Here is a 20,662-nt window from a genome sequence, read left to right on the forward strand (position 1 = left end):
CTGAGATTGATCCTTGCTGTGCTACACTAACAAATGTCCCGCACTGATCCAACAGTACTCCTTCCAACACAGCCTGCCCTTAACTCCAGCTTACATAGGCTTTCTCAAGGTTGCAAATTTTTGTGATTATCTCCATCTTCTCCAACTAAACACAGTACATGGAAAACTCTTGTATTGAAACCAAAATCAGAAGACGCTGTTCCTGCACAGAAAATTTAAAATAAATAAATAAATCAGCAAGGTGGCTTTAGATTTGAAGAAGAGGGAATTATTAAGTGCAAGAAAAACAAGTATATTATTTCCCATGTGTCTCCCTTTCCTACTCAGTGGAGGAAAGTTTATATAGCCAAGCACAGCAGGAAGGTCTGCACTTCTTAAGCTTAAAGGAGAAACTGTTTCATCTTTTTTTTTTTTTTTATTTTTTTACTGTCATCTCTTCCAAATATATCAGCTAATGTAATCACCAAATATTTTCTTCATAAGAACCCTTCTTCTCCAATATGGGATTCCCAGTCACTTTTGTCACATCCAACTCTGCATACTTAGGGCTATAACATTTTGGAACAGAAGTTGGTCCTGATATCTCCCCATCAACCATGTTTTGATCCAGAGCTGTCTATACCTTGTAACACACTAACCCAAAGCACCATGCCCATGCATGCCCATCAGATGTTCCTCATTCCCAAAAAGCCCCAACCTCTCAGTTCAGAGCCCTCCATCCTCTCGCTATACCGCAACTAATCTCTCCTTTTTCTATCCAACCCCTGATGCTTTTGCATATCAAAACAAACAGTCATTCATTTACCAGACTGAGATCTCATTCAACAAAAATTCATGGAAGGACTCCACTGTGAGAAAAATAAGGTGTGCTAGGAAAAAGACCATGCATGTCTGCCCCAAAACATGGCTGCCCTAAACATCTGAACATATTATATTTAATATTTTCAATTGGTACTGCTGGATTATCTCATCAACTCTTAGCTGAGGATGGCAGCAGCCTGATAAACTCAGGTTTCCAGACAACTCTTGGCTTTCTAAATATAAAGAGCATCAAAATGAAGCAAGCTTTATTTTTGTGCTCTGGGTCTTGCATGTGCTCTCTCTTCCTTGCAGATCAAGATGTCTTCTACAGAAGCTCCTCAAATATGCACATAGTCTATCAGGCTTGGAAACCTACCAATCTATACAGTGCTGAAGTCTTGAGTTCTCTGGATAATCTTTTTCATAACAGAACCACCAGTTTAGTCAAATTTTTTGAAAGATTTTAAAAGTGCTTTAAAACACAAGCAACTGATTGGATAAAATGTAAATTAACATTAGTATGACAAAGCTCTTAGCACAGAATATCCATATGATAGCAAATTTTAAAATAGGATTTGTAGCATTTTTGCTTTTGAGAAGGTGTCATGAAATCCAATAAACGTGTTTTTTTTTCTGCTAAGACATTTAAACACAGTTTAATGCATGCACTCTTTCCTCAGGAAAGCTGTAGCTAGCACAACCCCCTCTGAAAGACTGCCTTAATAATTAGGGTAAGCAGAGACAAAGAGTGCAGTACAACAGGCTAGTCATCTGTGTATTTACTAATGTTCAGATACCTTCCATCTGGAATGTCAAAACTACTCCAAAAAGGTGATCATGCCTCTGAGAGCTAAAGCGTGAAGATTACATAGCAGTAGATTTCTGTTCCTATTCCTTTTCTTCATTTTATTCATCTCAGTGGATAGCTGTAAACATTAACAGTAAAAACTGTCTTCCTAGTTGACTAACCAGGAAAAGGTGAACAGAAAACATAAATAAGTGTCACAAAACCCACCACACCTACACCGCAACTCCATTTGCCTAACATGGTAGAATGTCATAAAAGTTAAAATACAGACTTTTATTATTAAAAGCTGAGAAATAATGACTTTCAAGTCTGTTGGGTTTTGTTGGGGTCCCTCCCCCCCAAGTACATCAACATTCTTCAAAGTTTGGTTTTTTTCCTGCATATTTTATTTTTCTATTTATTGGTATGAAAAATTACCTCCTCCTTCAGTGCATGTTTCTTCTGCTCCAAACAGATTTCTTTAGCATGCATCAACTGCAAAGTCTCCTTAGAAACTGCATACTGAAGCTTTTCCATACGTTCCACTGCTGCTGCCCATGCTGCCTTACCAAATTTTTTCTGGTCTGCTCGCATTCGATCATACACAGCTAGAGAAGGGAAAAAAAAGCAGACAGCTTACCAGTCTACTCTTCCGATCACTAGTGATTCTACTGTAGAGACTATGCACACATTTGTATCCAAAACCAAAGTTCTCTTAGCAGAGAGTAGTCGTTCTATGGAGCATTAACCTTCATAGCCAATATGGAAGTATTCTTAGGATTTGTGTAAATATGTGATTAGCTATTTGTTGATCATTTATTCATTATAATTGCAATTTTTGTTACCCACAGAGGAACCATTCTGAATACACAATACTTGAACCACACATTCAAAACTCTTGACTTAATAAAAATATCTGGTTAATGTTACCACGGGGCCTTAAACTACATCCCAATTTTTCCTTGAAAGCCCCATCTGCTAAAGTCTCCAGTTTACCTTGGTAACTTTTTACAGAGCAGTCATAAGTTTAACACAAATCTGCAGAGTGAAATAAGAATTACAATTTAAAACAAAAATTTCAGCTTGACCTCAAGTGTGATTCTGTAAGAATACTGAATTAAATTTAAATAAGATCATCTTTTTTTTAAACTCAAAATGCAGGTTGATTTACAAAATTAATTCAAACTAACTAAACAAAGTACAATCTGCCCTTAATATGCAGAGATGAATGAGAATCTTTTCAGTAAGTGTTCAGAGTAGCAGTAGTCCCTTGCTTGATTCAGACTTTCTCTTCTTGAACCCCAGACATCGTCTAGGCTGACACACATTAGACTTTCACCATTTTTAAGATACAGAACAATCACATAACTGTACACTTAGCTTTGCAAAACAAAAGCCATTACAGTCACAGAACCAAAAGGGGTAGCATTCAGTCCCTAGGTGCTAGAAGATGTTACGTGCTGTTGTTAGGTAATAAAAAATACCTTTTTGTTCTCATGCGTTTTTCCTCTGTCATCTGTTAATATTTTGGCATGTAAGACCACCCTGTGATCAGCAGGAGGCCAAACAAACCCAAAACATAACAAAAAAGGCAAGCAATCTGTACACCAAAGGTTGTCAACAGTCTCCAGGCATTTAATTTCCCAGTGTTTTTTCCCACAATCTTGACTGCTATACATAAAAACAGCATGTAAACAAAACAAAAATTAAGTAACTGTAAATATACATGTCTGGGCTTGAAGTAAAACAGAACCAATTTTCTGTTTTGTAATTTTACTTTTTAGCTGTGCCTCTTCTAACAGCACATTGTTCAGAAACTGTTCACTCTCAGAGGGATAAGACCTGATTATACCAAGGAACGGCATATGCAGAGAGGCTCTTGCTTAGACTTATTGCTATAACAACCAAGGTCAGCTAATTTTATTATTTGCCCTGTTAGAGGGTCAGAAACAGAAAAGCGTAGAGGGATCACACCTGCAGGGAGAAGTGGACAGGACAGGTGACCCAAAACTGACCAACAGGGGTATTTCACTCTCTTCATAGAATCATAGAATCATTTAGGTTGGAAAATACCCTTGGGATCATCGAGTCCAACCATCTGCATCACGCTCAGTATAAAATCTAAGGAATCAAAGGGTCAACTCTCTTTCTTCAATGGCTGATGTCCTCTGTTCATCTGCTTTTGATCCCAATCCGAGCATTCCTGACTCCAGATCCAGAATCCAGCTCCTGTCCGTTGCTGACTCCAGTCTGGGACTTTCCCTGTGCCTGCTGGTGATGTGATCGTCATCCTGGGAGCTGGATACAGTTTTGTAGATATTGTGTATATTTATTATTATTATTATTATTTATTATTTCATTATTTATTAATATTTTAATTAAAGTAGTTTAGTTCTTTTTCTAAACTCGTAAATCTCTTTTTCTCTTCCTCTCCTCTCTTTGGAGAGAGGGGGGGAAGGGGCCATCTGTCATTCTGATCGGCCAATCTGGCCAAACCCACGACCATACATTCTCTATCAACTAATGGGGTATTTTACTTGCCTTTGTCATACTAGTAAAGGAACCAAATTGATTAGATACATTTAGAATTTGCTCCAATTAAATTAATTCAACATGCTTGAACTGGTTTAGTCACTTTTTTCAAAATAAGGTGGAGTTTCATGTTATCCTTGACTTGGGTCATCACTGAAAGGAATAATTTTGCAGTGACTACTTCTCTTGAAATAGATCTAGCAGTCATGCAGGGAGATGACAGGAAACCTACCCATCAAAAAAAGATTTTCTCCCAGGGATACAGGTCATTTATCTGGTTGCACAATTGCTATCACCAAGGCAAAGAAACAAACAGGAACCTGCACTCAAGGCAGGGAGAAGAGTGGGACAAACTCTGTCAGTGGTAGCCCACAGTCAAACTAAAAGAGGTGATGTGAAATCACATCCTCAGGTTTGTTTGCCCTAATAAATTGATTATTTAGGTTAAAATGGTACAAGGATGAGAGCGCAGATGAATATGCAAGTCATAAGTCATATGACCTGGTTTAACTGCACCAACACTTTAGTAAAACTGCTGCATTCTTCCAGTATAGAAATGCCAAGGTTATATCCATGAAGATTTCTGAACAACAGAGCAGCTTTCACTGAGTAGTTAAACTGAGTTGTTGATTAATATTTAAAGCTATGAAAAAAATTACTGAAAGGCAGGGGTAATGAAAAAAATTACTGAAAGGCAGGGGTAACGGGAAAAGGAAATTCATTGAAAGGTAATCAAAATTTACTACGGTGGTCTGCCATATCCAGTACAGAAGACAGAATCCATCAGGGACTCAATGCTCCCTAAATCCTTTGCAAGTGTACAGTGCAGCTAATACAATCACATCGAGAAGGTGGTTGTGAAACTATATTTAAAAATTTCTATTCTGCCTACTTCTGATGATGTTCTGAAAAGGCTTATTTGTGAAAAATTTGAATAGACACAGAAGAAAAGACAAGTGAGAATGACGACTTCATTTTCCTCACAGAGGACTGATGAAAAAAATAAATCAATCACACAATACAACACAGAACATGGTAAACATTAAATAAACTTTGAAAGATTTGTTACTTGAGGTATAGGATAGTAGAAAATAGCTACCTTTCTGTGCTTTAGCTGTTATTTCAAAGTATTTAACTGTAAGATCTTGAATAGAAAGCACAGCCATGTGGGCTTTTCTCTGCCAATCGGCATCTTCTTTTTGTAGACTCTCAATTCTTCTGGGGCCTAGGTAGTCATTCTCTATCGAGATCTGAAAATAAATCAGTCCATAATCAACAATACAATCATTGCTATTTTGCCAACAGCAACCAGTTTCAGGGTGGCTAAGAAAGGAAAGCATAAAGGAGAGAAAACTACCAGCAAATCTCCATGGCTTCTATTCAACAGAAAAAACTCTTTTTAAGTGCTCCTTTCTGATGAAAAAGTACATCCACAGTTTCATTACTATTCTTACTGGAACCACAACAAACTCAAATGTAAGTTTGATCTTCCAGTATCTTTTTGTTAAATATCTTATTATCTTCAGATAACAAGCATGCTTCATCCAGGCTTTCTTCTGGCCTGAAATATTCACCTGGGAGGCAATTGTCCCCCCCTACACTGCACTGGTGCATCCCCACCTCAAGTACTCTGCAGTTTTGGGCGCCTCAATATAAGAAGGACATCAAACTACTAGAGTGCATCCCGAGGAGGGCGACCAAGATGGTGAAAGGTCTTGAGGGCAAGACTTATGAGGAGCAGATGAGGTCATTTGGCTTATTCAGCTTGGAGAAGAGAAGGCTGAGGGGTGACCTCATCGCAGTCTACAACTTCCTCAAGGGGGGCAGCGGAGGGGGGTGCTGATCTCCTCTCTCTGGTGACCAGCGACAGGACACAAGGAAATGGAATGAAGCTGCGTCAGGGGAGGTTCAGATCGGACATTAGGAAAAGGCTCTTCACTGAGAGGGTGGTCGGTCACTGGAACAGGCTCCCCAGGGAAGTGGTCATGGCACCAAACCTGTCAGAGTTCAAGGAGCGTCTGGACAACGCTCTTAGTCATATGGTTTAGTTTTAGGTAGTACTGTAAGGAGCAGGGAGTTGGTCTCTGTGATCCTTATGGGTCCCTTCCAACTTTAGATGTTCTATGATTCCATTCCAAAGTAAATGAATGCTCTTTAGTCAGAATGAAGCTAGAAGCAAGGGGATGTGCTAGGGTAGTGGGAAGTAGTCATCAATATTTCAGCAGTTTTCCTTTGTTATAGATGACTTCAAGGCCAGGCTTGATGAGGCTCTGAGCAACCTGATCTAGTTGAAGATGTCCCTGCTTACTGCAGGGGGGTTGGACTAGATGACCTTTATAGGTCCCTTCCAACCCAACACATTCTATGATTCTATGACTTTTTATAACATATTTTCTTAGTGACTGGGAGTTAAAATATCTTTTCATTGCTAAGACCAAAGCAATTTTATTTTGAAGAGACAGCTATCTTAAGCCAGTAAAAGATATGGAGTTTCTTGTAATAATTAATAAAAAAAATACAGCTTTCCCAAAACTGAATTTTTTATTTTTTTTTTTTTTTACACACTTTTTAAAAGCTAAGGTATTATATAGTCTTTTGTCTGAAGTGGGACTACTTATTTAATAATTAAATATTGAAGCCTGCTCCTGCAACACCAAGGCCCTAATTTTGAATGTTTCTTTTTTTATTTGCATCACTTAAGACGACACCTCACTGGTATAAACAAAAACCCCCAAACCCAAAAGCGCTCAGTCTTCTATGCCACCATATATTTTAACCTGAAGTTCTAATGCCTCAAATACTCATCCTCATTTCACAAAGTTTCAATCTGGTTTCAAAGACCGATTCCACTCTGTAATTAAGCTACAAACAGTAGGTTTTTAAGTGACTGTTCAGGATCTACCTCTGCATATCCACTTAGCCTATCTCTTAGGGGGATGATTTTTAAGAGTAAAAATATATAGATGCCTTCTATGTAATTGTCCATTTCTTGAAAAACGTTTAAAGTAGTTTAATAAGATATTTTAATCTGCTTCTTATATATTTCCAAAACCCTTAGAAAGGCAACAGGCAAAAACAAACCAAAAAAAAAAAAAGTAAAAAACCCCTGAACAAATGATAAGTGAATAATAATTTTACTAGATAGGTTGTAACATGTAATTTGGTGAAGCACATAGATACTGTGATTTCCATGGGGAATGCTTATGAATGGAAAGACAAGAATTTCCAAATAAACATCAAACTGTATGTATGTACCAGTGAATGATGACTGGTGAAGTTAATGCTTTCCATTTCTGCAGAACTCTGAAACAGCAAGTTCCTTTGAGAAACAGGAAAAAACCAATACAGTTAAAAGTCTTCCTTTTCTATTCCTTAGTAAAGATGAGGTAATTTGATACTGGAATTGACATGGGATCACTGAGTAACGTGAGTAACGTTCTTGATACCCATCATATCTAAAAGAATAAGAAGCCTCAAAGTAACATTTCTTCATAAAATTTTGCCTGCCAAAACATTATTTATACACAGTGCAAGCTACAGAGATTTATGAAGGCTCAATACAATTGTATCTTTGTTCGCTAAAGCAAGTGTTTACAAGTAACAAAAAAGAAAAGCACCTTTTCATTAAATACAATCCCAAGTATGTCACCCATACAGTCCTTCATACTGAGGGTATTCATATGGCAAGGCACAGAAAACCCAAGAAGCCTTTGCTTTAGGAATACTCATACAAGTATGCATATTTATGTGCGATATCAAGCAGATGATCATGGTCCGCAAAGCTTTAGAAACTGGGAAAACAAGGAAGACAGAACTGTAAACATTTATGAGGACAGACCAGTTCAAGGTGGTACAGTTACTGATGAGTACCTTCCCTTTATGCATCATTCATATACACATTCACATTTAAAAGACATCAAGCAGCATACTCCACAAATGACTACTGCCTGGAAGGAGGTCCCCGAGTAGTTGCATGAACAAGAACAGATCAACATCATGCCTTGAGGCTGCAGCAATAGTGGAATGCTTAACAAAAGCCTGAACAGAGCCCCAGAAACAAACACAGAATCACAGAATGATAGTGTAAGAAAGGCAGGTATTGCTTTTGCAGAGGAGAAAAGCCGTTTCCATCAGAGGTGACATGATAAGGGAATGACTAAGACAAAGAGGCTCCAGCAAAGGCTTGTAGAACATCTCTCATCACACAGACAAAAGGACAAACTGATTCCTACTGGATTAGTGACTAGAAGGGTAGTCAAACATTTAACCAGGGCTAATGACATTGGGCAATTTTTTAACCAAAAAGGAAGGAAATAAACTAGTCAGATAATCCCTTTAGGTGTAGCATAAGGAGAAGAAGTAAACAGAGGCAGGACATGCGGGAAGAATTTTAGGCGCCTCAGACAGACAGTGAACCCTGGAGTACCTAACCAATGGGAAACAGGGGAGGGAAAAATTCAGCCGGGATCAGGGAATAAAAAGGTGTGTTTCAAGAACTGAAGGTGTGCCTACTTGCTAGGTCACCCGCTCTTGCAAGAACGTGAATAAAAATGTGCTTCACAGAGGATTCTGCCTGAGCCTATTTCATTCGGACCGGAACTTATTCCTCACAATAGGGGTTGGAAGGGACCCCTGGAGATCACCTAGTCCAACCCCCCTGCCAGAGCAGGGTCACCTAGAGCAGGTTGCACAGGAACAGCGTCCAGGCGGGTTTTGAACATCTCCAGAGATGGAGACTCCACCACCTCTTTGGGCAGCCTGTTCCAGTGCTCTGCCACCCTCAAAGTAAAGAGGTTCCTCCTCATGTTTAGGTGGAACTTCCTATGCTCAAGGTTGTGCCCGTTACCTCTTGTCCTGTCCCCGGGCACCACTGAAAAGAGCCTGGCCCCATCCTCCTGACACCCACCCTTTAAGTATTTATAAGCATTGATAAGATCCCCCCTCAGCCATCTTTTTTCCAGACTGAAAAGACCCAAATCCCTCAGCCTTTCTTCATAAGAGAGGTGTTCCAGTCCCCTCATCATCTTGGTAGCCCTCTGCTGTACCCTCTCCAGCAGCTCCCTGTCCCTCTTGAACTGGGGAGCCCAGAACTGGACACAGTACTCCAGGTGCGGCCTCACCAGGGCAGAGTAGAGGGGGAGGATGACCTCCCTCCACCTGCTGGCCACACTCTTCTTGATGCACCCCAGGATGCCATCGGCCTTCTTGGCCACAAGGGCACATTGCTGGCTCATGGTCATCCTGTTGTCCACCAGGACTCCCAGGTCTCTTTCCACAGAGCTGCTCTCCAGCAGGTCAGCCCCCAACCTGTACTGGTGCAGGGGGTTATTCCTCCCCAGGTGCAGCACCCTACACTTGCCCTTATTGAATTTCATAAGGTTCCTCTCTGCCCAACTCTCCAGCCTGTCCAGGTCTCTCTGTATGGCGGCACAGCCTTCTGGTGTGACAGCCACCCCTCCCAGCTTTGTGTCATCAGCAAACGTGCTGAGGGTGCACTCTATCCCTTCATCCAGGTCACTGATGAATATATTGAAGAGGACTGGGCCCAGTACTGACCCCTGGGGGACACCACTTGTCACTGACCTCCAACTAGACTCTGTGCCCCTAATCACGACCCTCTGAGCTCTCTCTTTCAATCCACCCCACTGTCCATTCATCTAACCCACACTTCCTAAGCTTACAAAGGACAGAAGCTTACAGGACAGAAGCATTTCCCTAGTGCTGCTTGAGCTTTATCTAGCAAGACAGTGAATGGGATCACCCGGTCAAACCAGTTTCAGAGCACAAAAGGTGAAATGCAGGGAGTTGTCATTCGACTCAGCTCCATCTCGCTTTGACAGATGCTTATTGATCCCTATCTATGCAGAGATAACTTGGGGGGAGCTGTGGAACTGGCTCAGATGGGGGTGGGGGGGGTGTCTCAACACTGTATCACAATAAGAACCAAAACCCAAGCGTGAGTACCAGACATCACAAAATAAACATTGCTACCTAAAGGGCCATCAAACCACCAGAGATAACCATTCCAGACAGTGCAATCCATTCAGGCATAATCCTGCCCAGTCATTGAAACGGGATATTTAAGCCCTAAGGTTTGGGGAGGAAAAGGAGTTGTCTTCCAAAGATACAGCTGGCCTGTAGGAGATTCTTCCTAGGTAACTTCCCAGGGACTGAGTGGCCTTACCTGAGAGAGAGAGGGTAAGGGATTTAATAACATACATATGATATTTGGCATATTTTAAGATCGTGATTAGTGCACTCTTTTAAGGTATTCATATCTAGTGCGCTTGTGGTTTGTGTTGCTACTTTTCAGGATCACTTGTAGGTTGTAATAGTGTATTCTGTGAATTGTTTTTTTCTTAAATTGCAACAGTGCATTCTCCATTGTATTCATAAAACTTGCAATAGCGGCTTATTGGACCTGCGAGTGAAGTCCAAATAAATTGTTAATTTGAACCTCTCGGTGAAATCTTTTTCTCTCCGCCACAGACAGTCAAACTCTTAGAATTATGGACCATGAACATGAACAGATGAGGATTCTTCTTGAAGTGTCTTATAGTACAAGCAGAAGACCAAAGCACATCTAATGTTCATGATATGCAAGGACAATACAAAATGACACTTTGGCCTTTGCATTCTGCAGCTTGGATAAGGCACACACACACAATGTTAACTTCCTGTCTCCAAAGCCATGAAATGACGAAGGAAGGAGCAGGCTCTCATTGTTTCAAAGGGAACATCCATTCAACAGGCAAAGACAGAATCTAAGTACCAGTGGGGAACAGTCTTTGACAGGTGAAAAAACCCAGCTGCTTCCTTAAAAAAGGTGGCTAGGTAAGAGCTGAGGATGAACTGAAAAGCTTGTTTCCTTCACATCTGACAAGTAGCCCAGGTTAATAGGAAAAGAACCTGGACCATTTGACCATAAATAAATGTTAAGTTTAGTCCTTACTGCTATTTTTTAGGACACCCATGACCGGAAACCAGAGTACACTGCTTGTCCCAACAACCATTTAACAGATATGTCAGCCAGAGGCAACTGAGGTTCAAGGTGACAAATTCAGAATGAGAAAGTTCAAGAATAAGGAACAAGAGTCACAGAAATCAAGAGCTGCAAATGCTCAGAAGATCCAGGCTGCTGGGTTAATTCCTGGAGTTCTCAGTCGCAGAGATCTTTGTCACTCTTTGGATAGTCTAGTTAAGTTCAGGATAACACACTGTGGCCACTTGCTGCCAGCAAAAGGCATCTCAGACCACTCATGGGGCAGCAGGAGTTAAATGAATCAAAAGAAATTCGGGGAAGTTAACTGTTTATCAGCACACCAGAAGCTTGGCATTGTGTATTAAAACACAGTCTCACCTAGAACAGCCAGAGATATTCTCATGCAAGGGGAAGGAAAGCAATCAAGTTACCTTAATATATTACTTCATGAGAGGATCTCATTTTGTGGAAAGCAGACTATCAGAAGGAGACTCCAGAAAGGTATTCAGTGAACACACTCTGCACTTTAAGCCAGGTCCTTGCTTCCCATCTTTGTTTCTATTAGGTCAATGACTTTCTGAGTGGCAGCAAACCACACTTTGGTACCTTGGAAGTTGCAAACCACTCAAAGTCATTGACAGAATAGAATAGAACAGAACAGAGATTGCAGCTTCCAAGGTACCAAAGTGGTGTTCCTCCCCAGGCTCAAGGTTTCCTTTTCCGGGCTTGCCTGACATACACACTCTGTGGCCTCTGAGAGCCTCTCCATTGACCTGAACATGCTCCACTGCTCCCCAGGGAAAAAGCAACCACTTCCTATCCAGCCAGTGCATTCCACCTGATTCAATTTCTCCGTTGAAAAATGTAACAAAGAAAAATTGATTTATTAAAAAAAACAACAAAAAAACAGCTAGCAAATTAGCTAACAAAAATACTACTAGCAACCTTTGCAATGGTAATTTAACATCATTCTTTATAATCTAAGCACAATAACTGTGATAAAATAAGAGACAGAGGGCATTCGAACAGCCACTTTTGGCAATGCACCTGGCACGTTTTAGGGAAACATGGAGGGTGGGGAACAACAGAAAAAACAGATCACTATACTGTGAATGTAAATACTGACAATTACCAATCACTCAAGAGAATTATCAGTCTTCAAGTGCAACCTACCTAGAAAGTTATTATAAACTCTCAGTCATTAATGAAATTTATGCCTGTCATCCTTATAGGACAGGACAGACAACCACCAGAATAAAACAGAGATGAACAACTGAGACATAGTGGTAAAATATACATCGTCTCCCTTGCCAAATGGCTGGCTGAGCATTATAGAATCATAGAACTGCCTAGGTTGGAAGGGACCTTTCAGATCATCTAGTCCAACCATCAACCTAACTCTGAGAAAAAATATCACTAAGCCATATCTCTAAGCACTATGTCTACCCATTTTTTAAACACCTACAGGGATGGTGACTCAACCACTTCCCTGGGCAACCTGTTCCAATGCTTGATAACCCTTTCATTGCAAAAATTTTTCCTAATATCCAGTCTAAACCTCCCCTGGTGCAATTTGAGGCCATTTCCTCTTGTCTTATTGTCTGTTATTTGGGAGAAAAGACTCACCCCCACCTCTCTACAACCTCCTTTCAGGTAGTTGTAGAGAGCAATAAGGTCTCCCCTCAGCCTCCTTTTCTCCAGGCTAAACAACCCCAGCTCCCTCAGCTGCTCCTCATAAGACTTGTTCTCCAGACCCCTCACCAGCTCCATTGCCCTTCTCTGGACACACTCCAGCACCTCAATGTCTTTTTCATGGTGAGGGGCCCAAAACTGGACACAGTACTCGAGGTGGGGCCTCACCAGTGCCGAGTACAGGGGGACAATCACTTGCCTCATCCTGCTCACCACACTGTTCCCGATACAGGCCAGGATGCTGTTGGCCTTCTTGGCCACCTGGGCACACTGCTGGCTCATATTCAGCTGGCAGTCCACCAACACCCCCAGGTCCTTTTCTGCCAGGCAACTCTCCAGCCACTCTTGGAATCATAGAATCTTCATGGTTGGAAAGGACCTTTGAGATAATCGAGTCCAACCATACACACACCAAAAAAAACCAAACCAAACCAAACAAAAATATGCAAAAAACCCTAAAAAAACCCAAACCACCACAAACAAACAACCTACAATCTCTGCCACTAGAGCATGCCCTGAAGTGCCACATCTAGACATTTCTTAAACACCTCTAGGGATGGTGACTCAACCACCTCCCTGGGCAGGCCGTTCCAGTGCCTGACCACTCTTTCAGTAAAGTAATTCTTCCCAATATCTAATCTAAACCTCCCCTGCCGCAACTTCAGACCATTCCCTCTGGTCCTGTCATTATTCACCTGGGAGGAGAGGCCAACACCCACCTCTCTCCAACCTCCTTTCAGGTAGCTGTAGGGGGCAATGAGGTCTCCCCTCAGCCTCCTCTTCTCCAGGCTAAACATGCCCAGCTCCCTCAGCCTCTCCTCATATGACTTGGTCTCCAGACCCCTCACCAGCCTGGTAGCTCTCCTCTGGACACGCTCCAGCACTTCAATGTCCCTCCTGTACAGAGGGGCCCAGAACTGAACACAGCACTCGAGGTGAGGCCTCACCAGTGCCGAGTACAGAGGCACCATCACTTCCCTGCTCCTGCTGGCCACGCTATTCCTGATACAAGCCAGAATGCTGTTGGCCTTCTTGGCCACGCTGCTGGCTCATGTTAAGCTGGCCGTCCACCAGCACCCCCAGGTCCTTTTCTCCCAGGCAGCTTTCCAGCCACTCTTCCCCAAGCCTGTAGCGTTGCTTGGGGTTGTTGTGACCAAAATGCAGGACCCGGCACTTGGCCTTATTAAACCTCATACAGTTGGCCTTGGCCCATCGATCCAGCCTGTCCAGGTCCCTCTGTAGAGCCTTCCTACCCTCAAGCAGATCAACACTCCCATCTAGCTTGGTGTCATCTGCAAACTTACTGGGGGTGCACTCAATCCCCTCATCCAGATCATTGACAAAGATATTAAACAAAACTGGCCCCAAAACTGAGCCCTGAGGGACACCACTGGTGACCAGCCGCCAAGAGGATTTCACCCCATTAATCCCAACTCTCTGGGCACAGCCATCCAGCCAGTTTTTAACCCAGCGAAGAGTACACTTGTCTATGCCATGATTCGCCAGCTTCTCCAGAAGAATGCTGTGGGGGACGGTGTCAAAGGCCTTACCAAAGTCCAGATAGACAACGTCCACAGCCTTCCCCGCGTCCAGAAGGCGGGTCACATGGTCATAGAAAGAGATCAGGTTGGTCAGGCAGGACCTCCCTTTCCTAAACCCATGCTGGCTGGCCCTGATCCCTTGGCTGCCCTGCACTTGCCATGAGAGCTCACTCAAGATGATCCTCTCCATGATCTTCCCTGGTATCGAGGTCAGGCTGACAGGCCTGTAGTTCCCTGGATCCTCCTTCCAACCCTTCTTATAGATGGGCATCACATTAGCCACCCTCCAGTCATCTGGTACCTCCCCTGTTGACCAGGATTGTTGATCAGTGATGGAGAGAGGCTTGGTGAGCTCTCCCACCAGCTCCCTGAGTACTCTTGGGTGAATCCCATCCGGCCCCATTGACTTATGTGCGTCTAGGTGCAGAAGCAGATCACTGACTACTTCCTCCTGGATTATGGGTGGGTTGTTCTGCTCTCCATCCTTATCTTCCAGCTCAGGAGGCTGAACCCCCTGGGGATAGCTGGTCTGACTATTGAAGACGGAGGCAAAGAAGGCATTAAGTATCTCAGCCTTCTCATCCTTGGTTGCAACTTTCCCCCCTCAACATCCAGTAAGGGATGGAGATTCTCCCTGGTAAACCCTCCTTTTATTCCTAAATCCCATCAGATGTTCCTTGTTCATCCAGGCTGGCCATTTTCCCTGCCCTTTAGACTCGCGACACTTGGGCACAGCCTGCTCCTGGGCCTTTAAGATTTCCTTCTTGATGAGTGTCCAGCCTTCCTGGACCCCTTTGCCCTTCAGGACTATCTCCCAAGGAACTCTCTCAACCAGTGTCCTGAACAGGCCAAAGTCCACCCTCCGGAAGTCCAAGGTGGAGGTTTTGCTAACACCCTTCCTTACATCACTACCAATTGAAAACTTGACCATTTCATGATCACTAAACCCAAGACGACCTCCGACCACCACATCTCCCACTAGTCCTTCTCTGTTTGTGAGCAGTAGGTCTAGCGAGGCACCTCCCCTGGTAGGCTCGCCTACCAGTTGTGTCAGGAAGTTATCTTCCATGCACTCGAGGAACCTCCTAGCCTGCCTGCTCTCTGCTGTGTTGTATTTCCAGCAGATACCCAGCAGGTTGAAGTCCCCAACCAGACTCTTCTCCAAGCCTGTAGCGCTGCATGGGGCTGTTGTGACCCAAGTGCAGGACCCGGCACTTGGCCTTGCTGAACCTCATACCACTGGCCTTGGCCCATTGATCCAACCTGTCCAGGTCCCTCTGCAAAGCCTTTCTACCCCCAAGCAGGTCGACACTCCCACCTAACTTGGTGTCATCTGCAAACTTACTGAGGGTGCACTCAATCCCCTCGTCCAGATCATCGATAAAGATATTAAAGAGAACTGGCCCCAACACTGAGCTCTGGGGAACACCACTCATGACCAGCTACCAACTGGATTTCAACTCCATTCACCACCACTCTCTGGGCCCAGCCCTCCAGCCAGTTTTTAAACCCAGCAAAGAGTACTCCCATCCAAGCCATGAACAGCCAGTTTATCCAGGAGAATGCTGTGGGAAATGGTGTCAAAGGCTTTACTAAAGTCCAGGTAAACAACATCCACAGCCTTTCCCTCATCCACCAAGCAGGTCACTTAGTCACAGAAGGAGATCAGGTTCGTCAAGCAGGACCTGCCTTTCATGAACCCATGCTGACTGGGCCTGATCGCCTGGGTGTCCTTCATGTGCCACATAATGGCACTCAGGATGATCTGTTCCATGACCTTCCCAGGCACCAAGGTCAGAGTGACAGGCCTGTATCTCCCTGGATCCTCCTTCCGGCCCTTCTTGTGGACGGGCATCACATTTGCTAGACGCCAGTCAACTGGGACCTCCACGGTTTGCCAGGACTGCTGGTACATGATGGAGAGCGGCTCGGTGAGCACTTCTGCCAGCTCCCTCAGTACCCTCAGGTGGATCCCGTCTGGCCCCATAGACTTGTGTATGTCCAAGTGTTGGAGCAGGTCCCTCACCGTCTCCCCTTGGATTACGGGGGCTTCATTCTGCTCCCCGCCCCTATCTACTAGCTCAGGGGTCTGGGTACTCAGGGAACAACCGACTCTACTACTAAAGACTGAGGCAAAGAAGGCATTAAGTACCTCAGCCTTCTCCTCATCCTTTGTCATGATGTTACCTCCTTCATCTGATAAAGGATGGAGATTCTCCCGAGTCCTCCTTTTGTTACTAATATATTTATAGAAACTTTTCTTATTGTTCTTAACATCCAAAGCCAGGTTAAGTTCTAGTTGGGCTTTGGCCTTTCTAATTTTCTCCCTACATAGCCTTACAACATCTTTGTATCCTTCCTGATTGGCCTGCCCCTTCTTCCAAAGGCCATAAACTCTCCTTTTTTCCCCTGAGTTGTAGCCATATCTCTCTGTTCAGCCAGGCCAGTCTTTTCCCCCAGCGTCTTCATTTAGGAAGAGAAAGAACCCACCTCTGAAGGTTGCAGCTTATGAAGAAAATACAGCAGCTTGCCTCCCCATCTACGACACCTTCATGAAACAGAGGAAGAGACCACTGTCAAACCTACTGTTTATCCTAGCTGAGAATTTAAAGAGGAAATGGGAAATGCAAGTGGACCATTAAATAGCAACATGAACAGGCTCATGAATTTTGAAGACTCTGTTTTCTATATTCTCTTCTATAATTAATCATCTTTAATCTGAATCTGTGAAGGCAATAACTCTCATTATGGAATTAAAGGAAGTTCTTATGTGCTTCTGGATTCCATTACAATTTGCAATGCATGCATAACATGTTTATGCTTCATTTTGCTCACTGCATATTTTATTTTTGTAGTCCGTAAAAGAGCATAGGTCATTTTATAGACTAAACAGAAACATATTATTAGAATGACTATTGTCCACATTAGATATGACTGAGAAAAGGCACCAGATAATTTAAATAGACAGTGAGGAAAGAAAAACTAAATGCTGTCATCTAAATGATACTTTTTTTAAACATACGTATCTGCTTTCAATTCAGTAAAAAATTATTTTGGTTAAAAATTAAGAAACTCTGATATAGTTGAAATTTTTTCTAACGTAAAAGGCTTTTCAGTTCCCTAACATTTTCTCAAACTCACTTTTTGGTCTCGAAGTTCCTCATTTAGACTTGACTTTATGGAGAAAGTGTGGTCTAACAGAAAAACCTCTCATCTCACAACTAGATCACATAGCCAAATCTACAGTTTCCCTTCTAGTAATCATTTTCTCAAAAAGCCCAATTGCAGCTAATTCTTCCTAAAAAAAAAAAAAAACAACCCACCTATATTCTCTCTGAGAGGAAACCAAGCCTCATGGTAAAATTGGCTAAGATAAAATTATTTTTTGTGTGTGTGAAGATGAGACTCACTTTTGAAGACTTTCATGTTTTGCAAGCTTTACTTCAGATAATGCTTTGAAACTAATAAAATTATGACAGCTTGTGGTTGTTGGAAAGCACAAAAAAAGAGGAAGAAACAGCAGAAGCCATTAACTTCAACACATCATGTAAACATCTATTTCTATCGGCTATTGCTTCAGAGTAACAGAACATAAAAGAACAGTTCTACACCATATGGATATATTTCTAAAAGAAAACCAATTAATTCTTCAGAGGAAACAAACTGAAAGGAGGTCCCTAGTCTAGCCTGTAAGCAAGTGAGAATGAATCAGAGAGGCAAGACTGGAGCACAGAAACATTCTTCTCTGGAAAAGTTCAGATTGTTGTTATGCTGAATTTTTAATAGAGTAAAGTAAAGCTTACTGTGAGAAGACATGAGAAAAAGGCCTGCAACTATAGGATTTTGTTAAGTTTTATATAGTATACATCTTCTAAATAAATAGTCTTCAAGGGTCTTGAATACTTTCCAGGTTTTTTCCGAAGACATCTTGGACAAGAATAGACAAGACTGACAAAAATAGATTTAGGCCAGGTCACATCATAGCTTCAGCAGAGATCTGTCACATCTCTCCAGCTCCCTTCATTATCGTTCTCCTAAATGGACTTGTAATAGGCAGAAAAGGAGGGAAAACCAAGATGTAACAACAGCAGATCAGTTAATTATAAGGAAAATAAAAAAGTTGAGGAAGCACTACAGATGGCAGAGGCAATAGACACAAAGGAAAACAACTTCATACATAAAGGAGTGTTTCAGCTCAAACACTTAGCTACCTTCTTTTAACACATTCTAGGAGGCCAAACTACCAATTCCAACCACATCCTGCTGGATATATTAGCAAGAATATATGCATTACAGCTTCATGATCAATTCAGGGACTTCTCAAAGTTAGTCTTACAGGTTTTAATTTAACTATGCTCCCAGCTGGTAAAACAAACCCAGCACTATTTGCCAAAATATGTTATAATTCCATATGCACAGCCTCAAATATATCAACCGAAAGCACTCAGCTGTAAAATGGATTTTACAGTTTTACTGGGTTTATCCTAATACCAACATGTACTTTTAATGTTAATACATGCAAACTAACTAAGATTGGATGGTCTAAAGCACTTAATGTATCTGGAGCCTGGGACTAGCAATACAAACTACAGGGGGTTTGATTATCTGAATCAAGATATAGGAGAATGACGTACACAGTTCAATAAAGATATGGACTGTAAAGGCAGCAACAAGCTAAAAAAGCAAACAAGATGTTAGGACATACAGAAAGATGATTAAAGAATGTAATTGTACTGCAAAGTGCAGTAGTGAACATTCTTTCCAGAGCTATAGAGAATGCTGAAAAACTAAGAAGTATTCAGAAGAGAAAAATCATAGAAGATTAAGGTTATGGCGGGAGTAAGAGGAATGACTGGAATTATTCAACTGCTGTTTTTTTTTTTCCCAAACACACAGAAGTGTATATAAAGGAGCATTAAAACCATTAAGATAAAGTATTTTATATTGGCAATTGACAGGATTAAGGCTAAATTGTGCACCCTGAGTTATGCCTTCCCTATTTATCCACATGTAAGTCACGCAACCTTTATTTACATTTCGACTTTCTTGACTGAGCTCCAGGATAAAAAAAAATGTTCACCTTCAAAAGAAGGTTGTATTTAAAAAAATATTAAAAATATAAAGACATATTCTACTAGTTACTTGAAAACTTTGTCTAAGCAAGTGAGCTTGAGTGTTAAAGGAAGTGGGCTTGAGTCTTTCAGGATGTTATAGATTCCTTTTGTGGATGAAAAGGATAGGATGGATTTTTAAATCTTCAGTTAAAAAACTTAATATATACAATAGACAAAGTGTTAAGCACATCCATCAAGAGTTCATCAAAACATGGTTGACAATTTTTATATACAGATATACTGAAAAAAGGTAAATAATAAGGACACTTAATTATTAGACAAGAAGAAATCTGAACAAACACATATAAATACCCAAGAATAGGAGTACTGTAATAACTGCAAATAAAGCCCTAAAAGATCCAGTATAAAGTCAGCAAAGATCATGAAAGCTTACAGAAAACTTTTTCCAAGGCCCTACTGAAAAAGAGTACCAGACTGAAAGGGTTATTAAGCACTGGAACAGGCTGCCCAGGGAAGTGGTTGAGGCACCATCCCTGGAGGTATTTAAAAGACAGGTAGACATAGTGCTTAGAGATATGGTTTAGTGATGGCTTTTGTCAGAGTTAGGTTGATGGTTGGACTAGATGATCTGAAAGGTCCCTTCCAACCTAGGCGATTCTATGATTTCAATATATTTACATAAACATGGACTTGCAAAATTTACAGTCTCACGATCAAGTTTTTCTGTCTTTGAAGACCTTTGTAGGCCACTTTCCTTGCCCTACACAGCCTGCATAATGTTACTTCAAAGTCTCTTCTTTCTTCCTTTCTCTCTCCTTCCCTGTCTCCAACACTGCAAGAAAAAAAATCATATATCTCCAGTTTTCACCTTCCTTTACTCTTATCCTCACAAGGACACACAATTTAGTATTTTCTGCATGTTTAAAATCCTTTCAGAGTTTCATCAAGATGCCTTTTCGAATGTAAACTCTGATTCTGTGTCTTTCCTCACTATTTCCCCATATACCCTAATCTTAGGTCAGATCCAAAACTGTCCTGACCCTCGCTTCCAACTGTAATAACTATCACTTGGAGGAAAATAAAAAAAAATAAAAAAAGACATAAGGTATGAATAGAGTGATTATCTCCCAAATTCTGTTACCTGAATGCCTTAAGGGCTTCCTGAGTTGATGACTAATCTGAATCTTTGTTAATAGCCACTGAGGGGTCTGTCTCTTTCTAGACTATATATATACTTAGTGTCCATAATTAA

General features: G+C 41.8%; 1 protein-coding gene across 1 annotated transcript in view; it reads right to left on the minus strand.

The window, feature by feature from the left end:
- LOC128901976 (junction-mediating and -regulatory protein-like) overlaps positions 1-20,662 on the minus strand; it is a 117,655-nt gene that overhangs the window by 56,142 nt on the left and 40,851 nt on the right. The window contains exons 4-5 of the mRNA XM_054184196.1: positions 5,220-5,370; positions 2,027-2,196 (exon numbers count right to left, since the gene is read on the minus strand). Of these exons, the coding sequence (XP_054040171.1) occupies positions 2,027-2,196; positions 5,220-5,370 (321 nt within the window). The remainder of the gene's footprint in view (positions 1-2,026; positions 2,197-5,219; positions 5,371-20,662) is intronic.

The sequence above is a fragment of the Rissa tridactyla genome, chromosome W (genome assembly GCF_028500815.1).
Source record: "Rissa tridactyla isolate bRisTri1 chromosome W, bRisTri1.patW.cur.20221130, whole genome shotgun sequence".
In the NCBI taxonomy this organism is placed as follows: domain Eukaryota; kingdom Metazoa; phylum Chordata; class Aves; order Charadriiformes; family Laridae; genus Rissa; species Rissa tridactyla.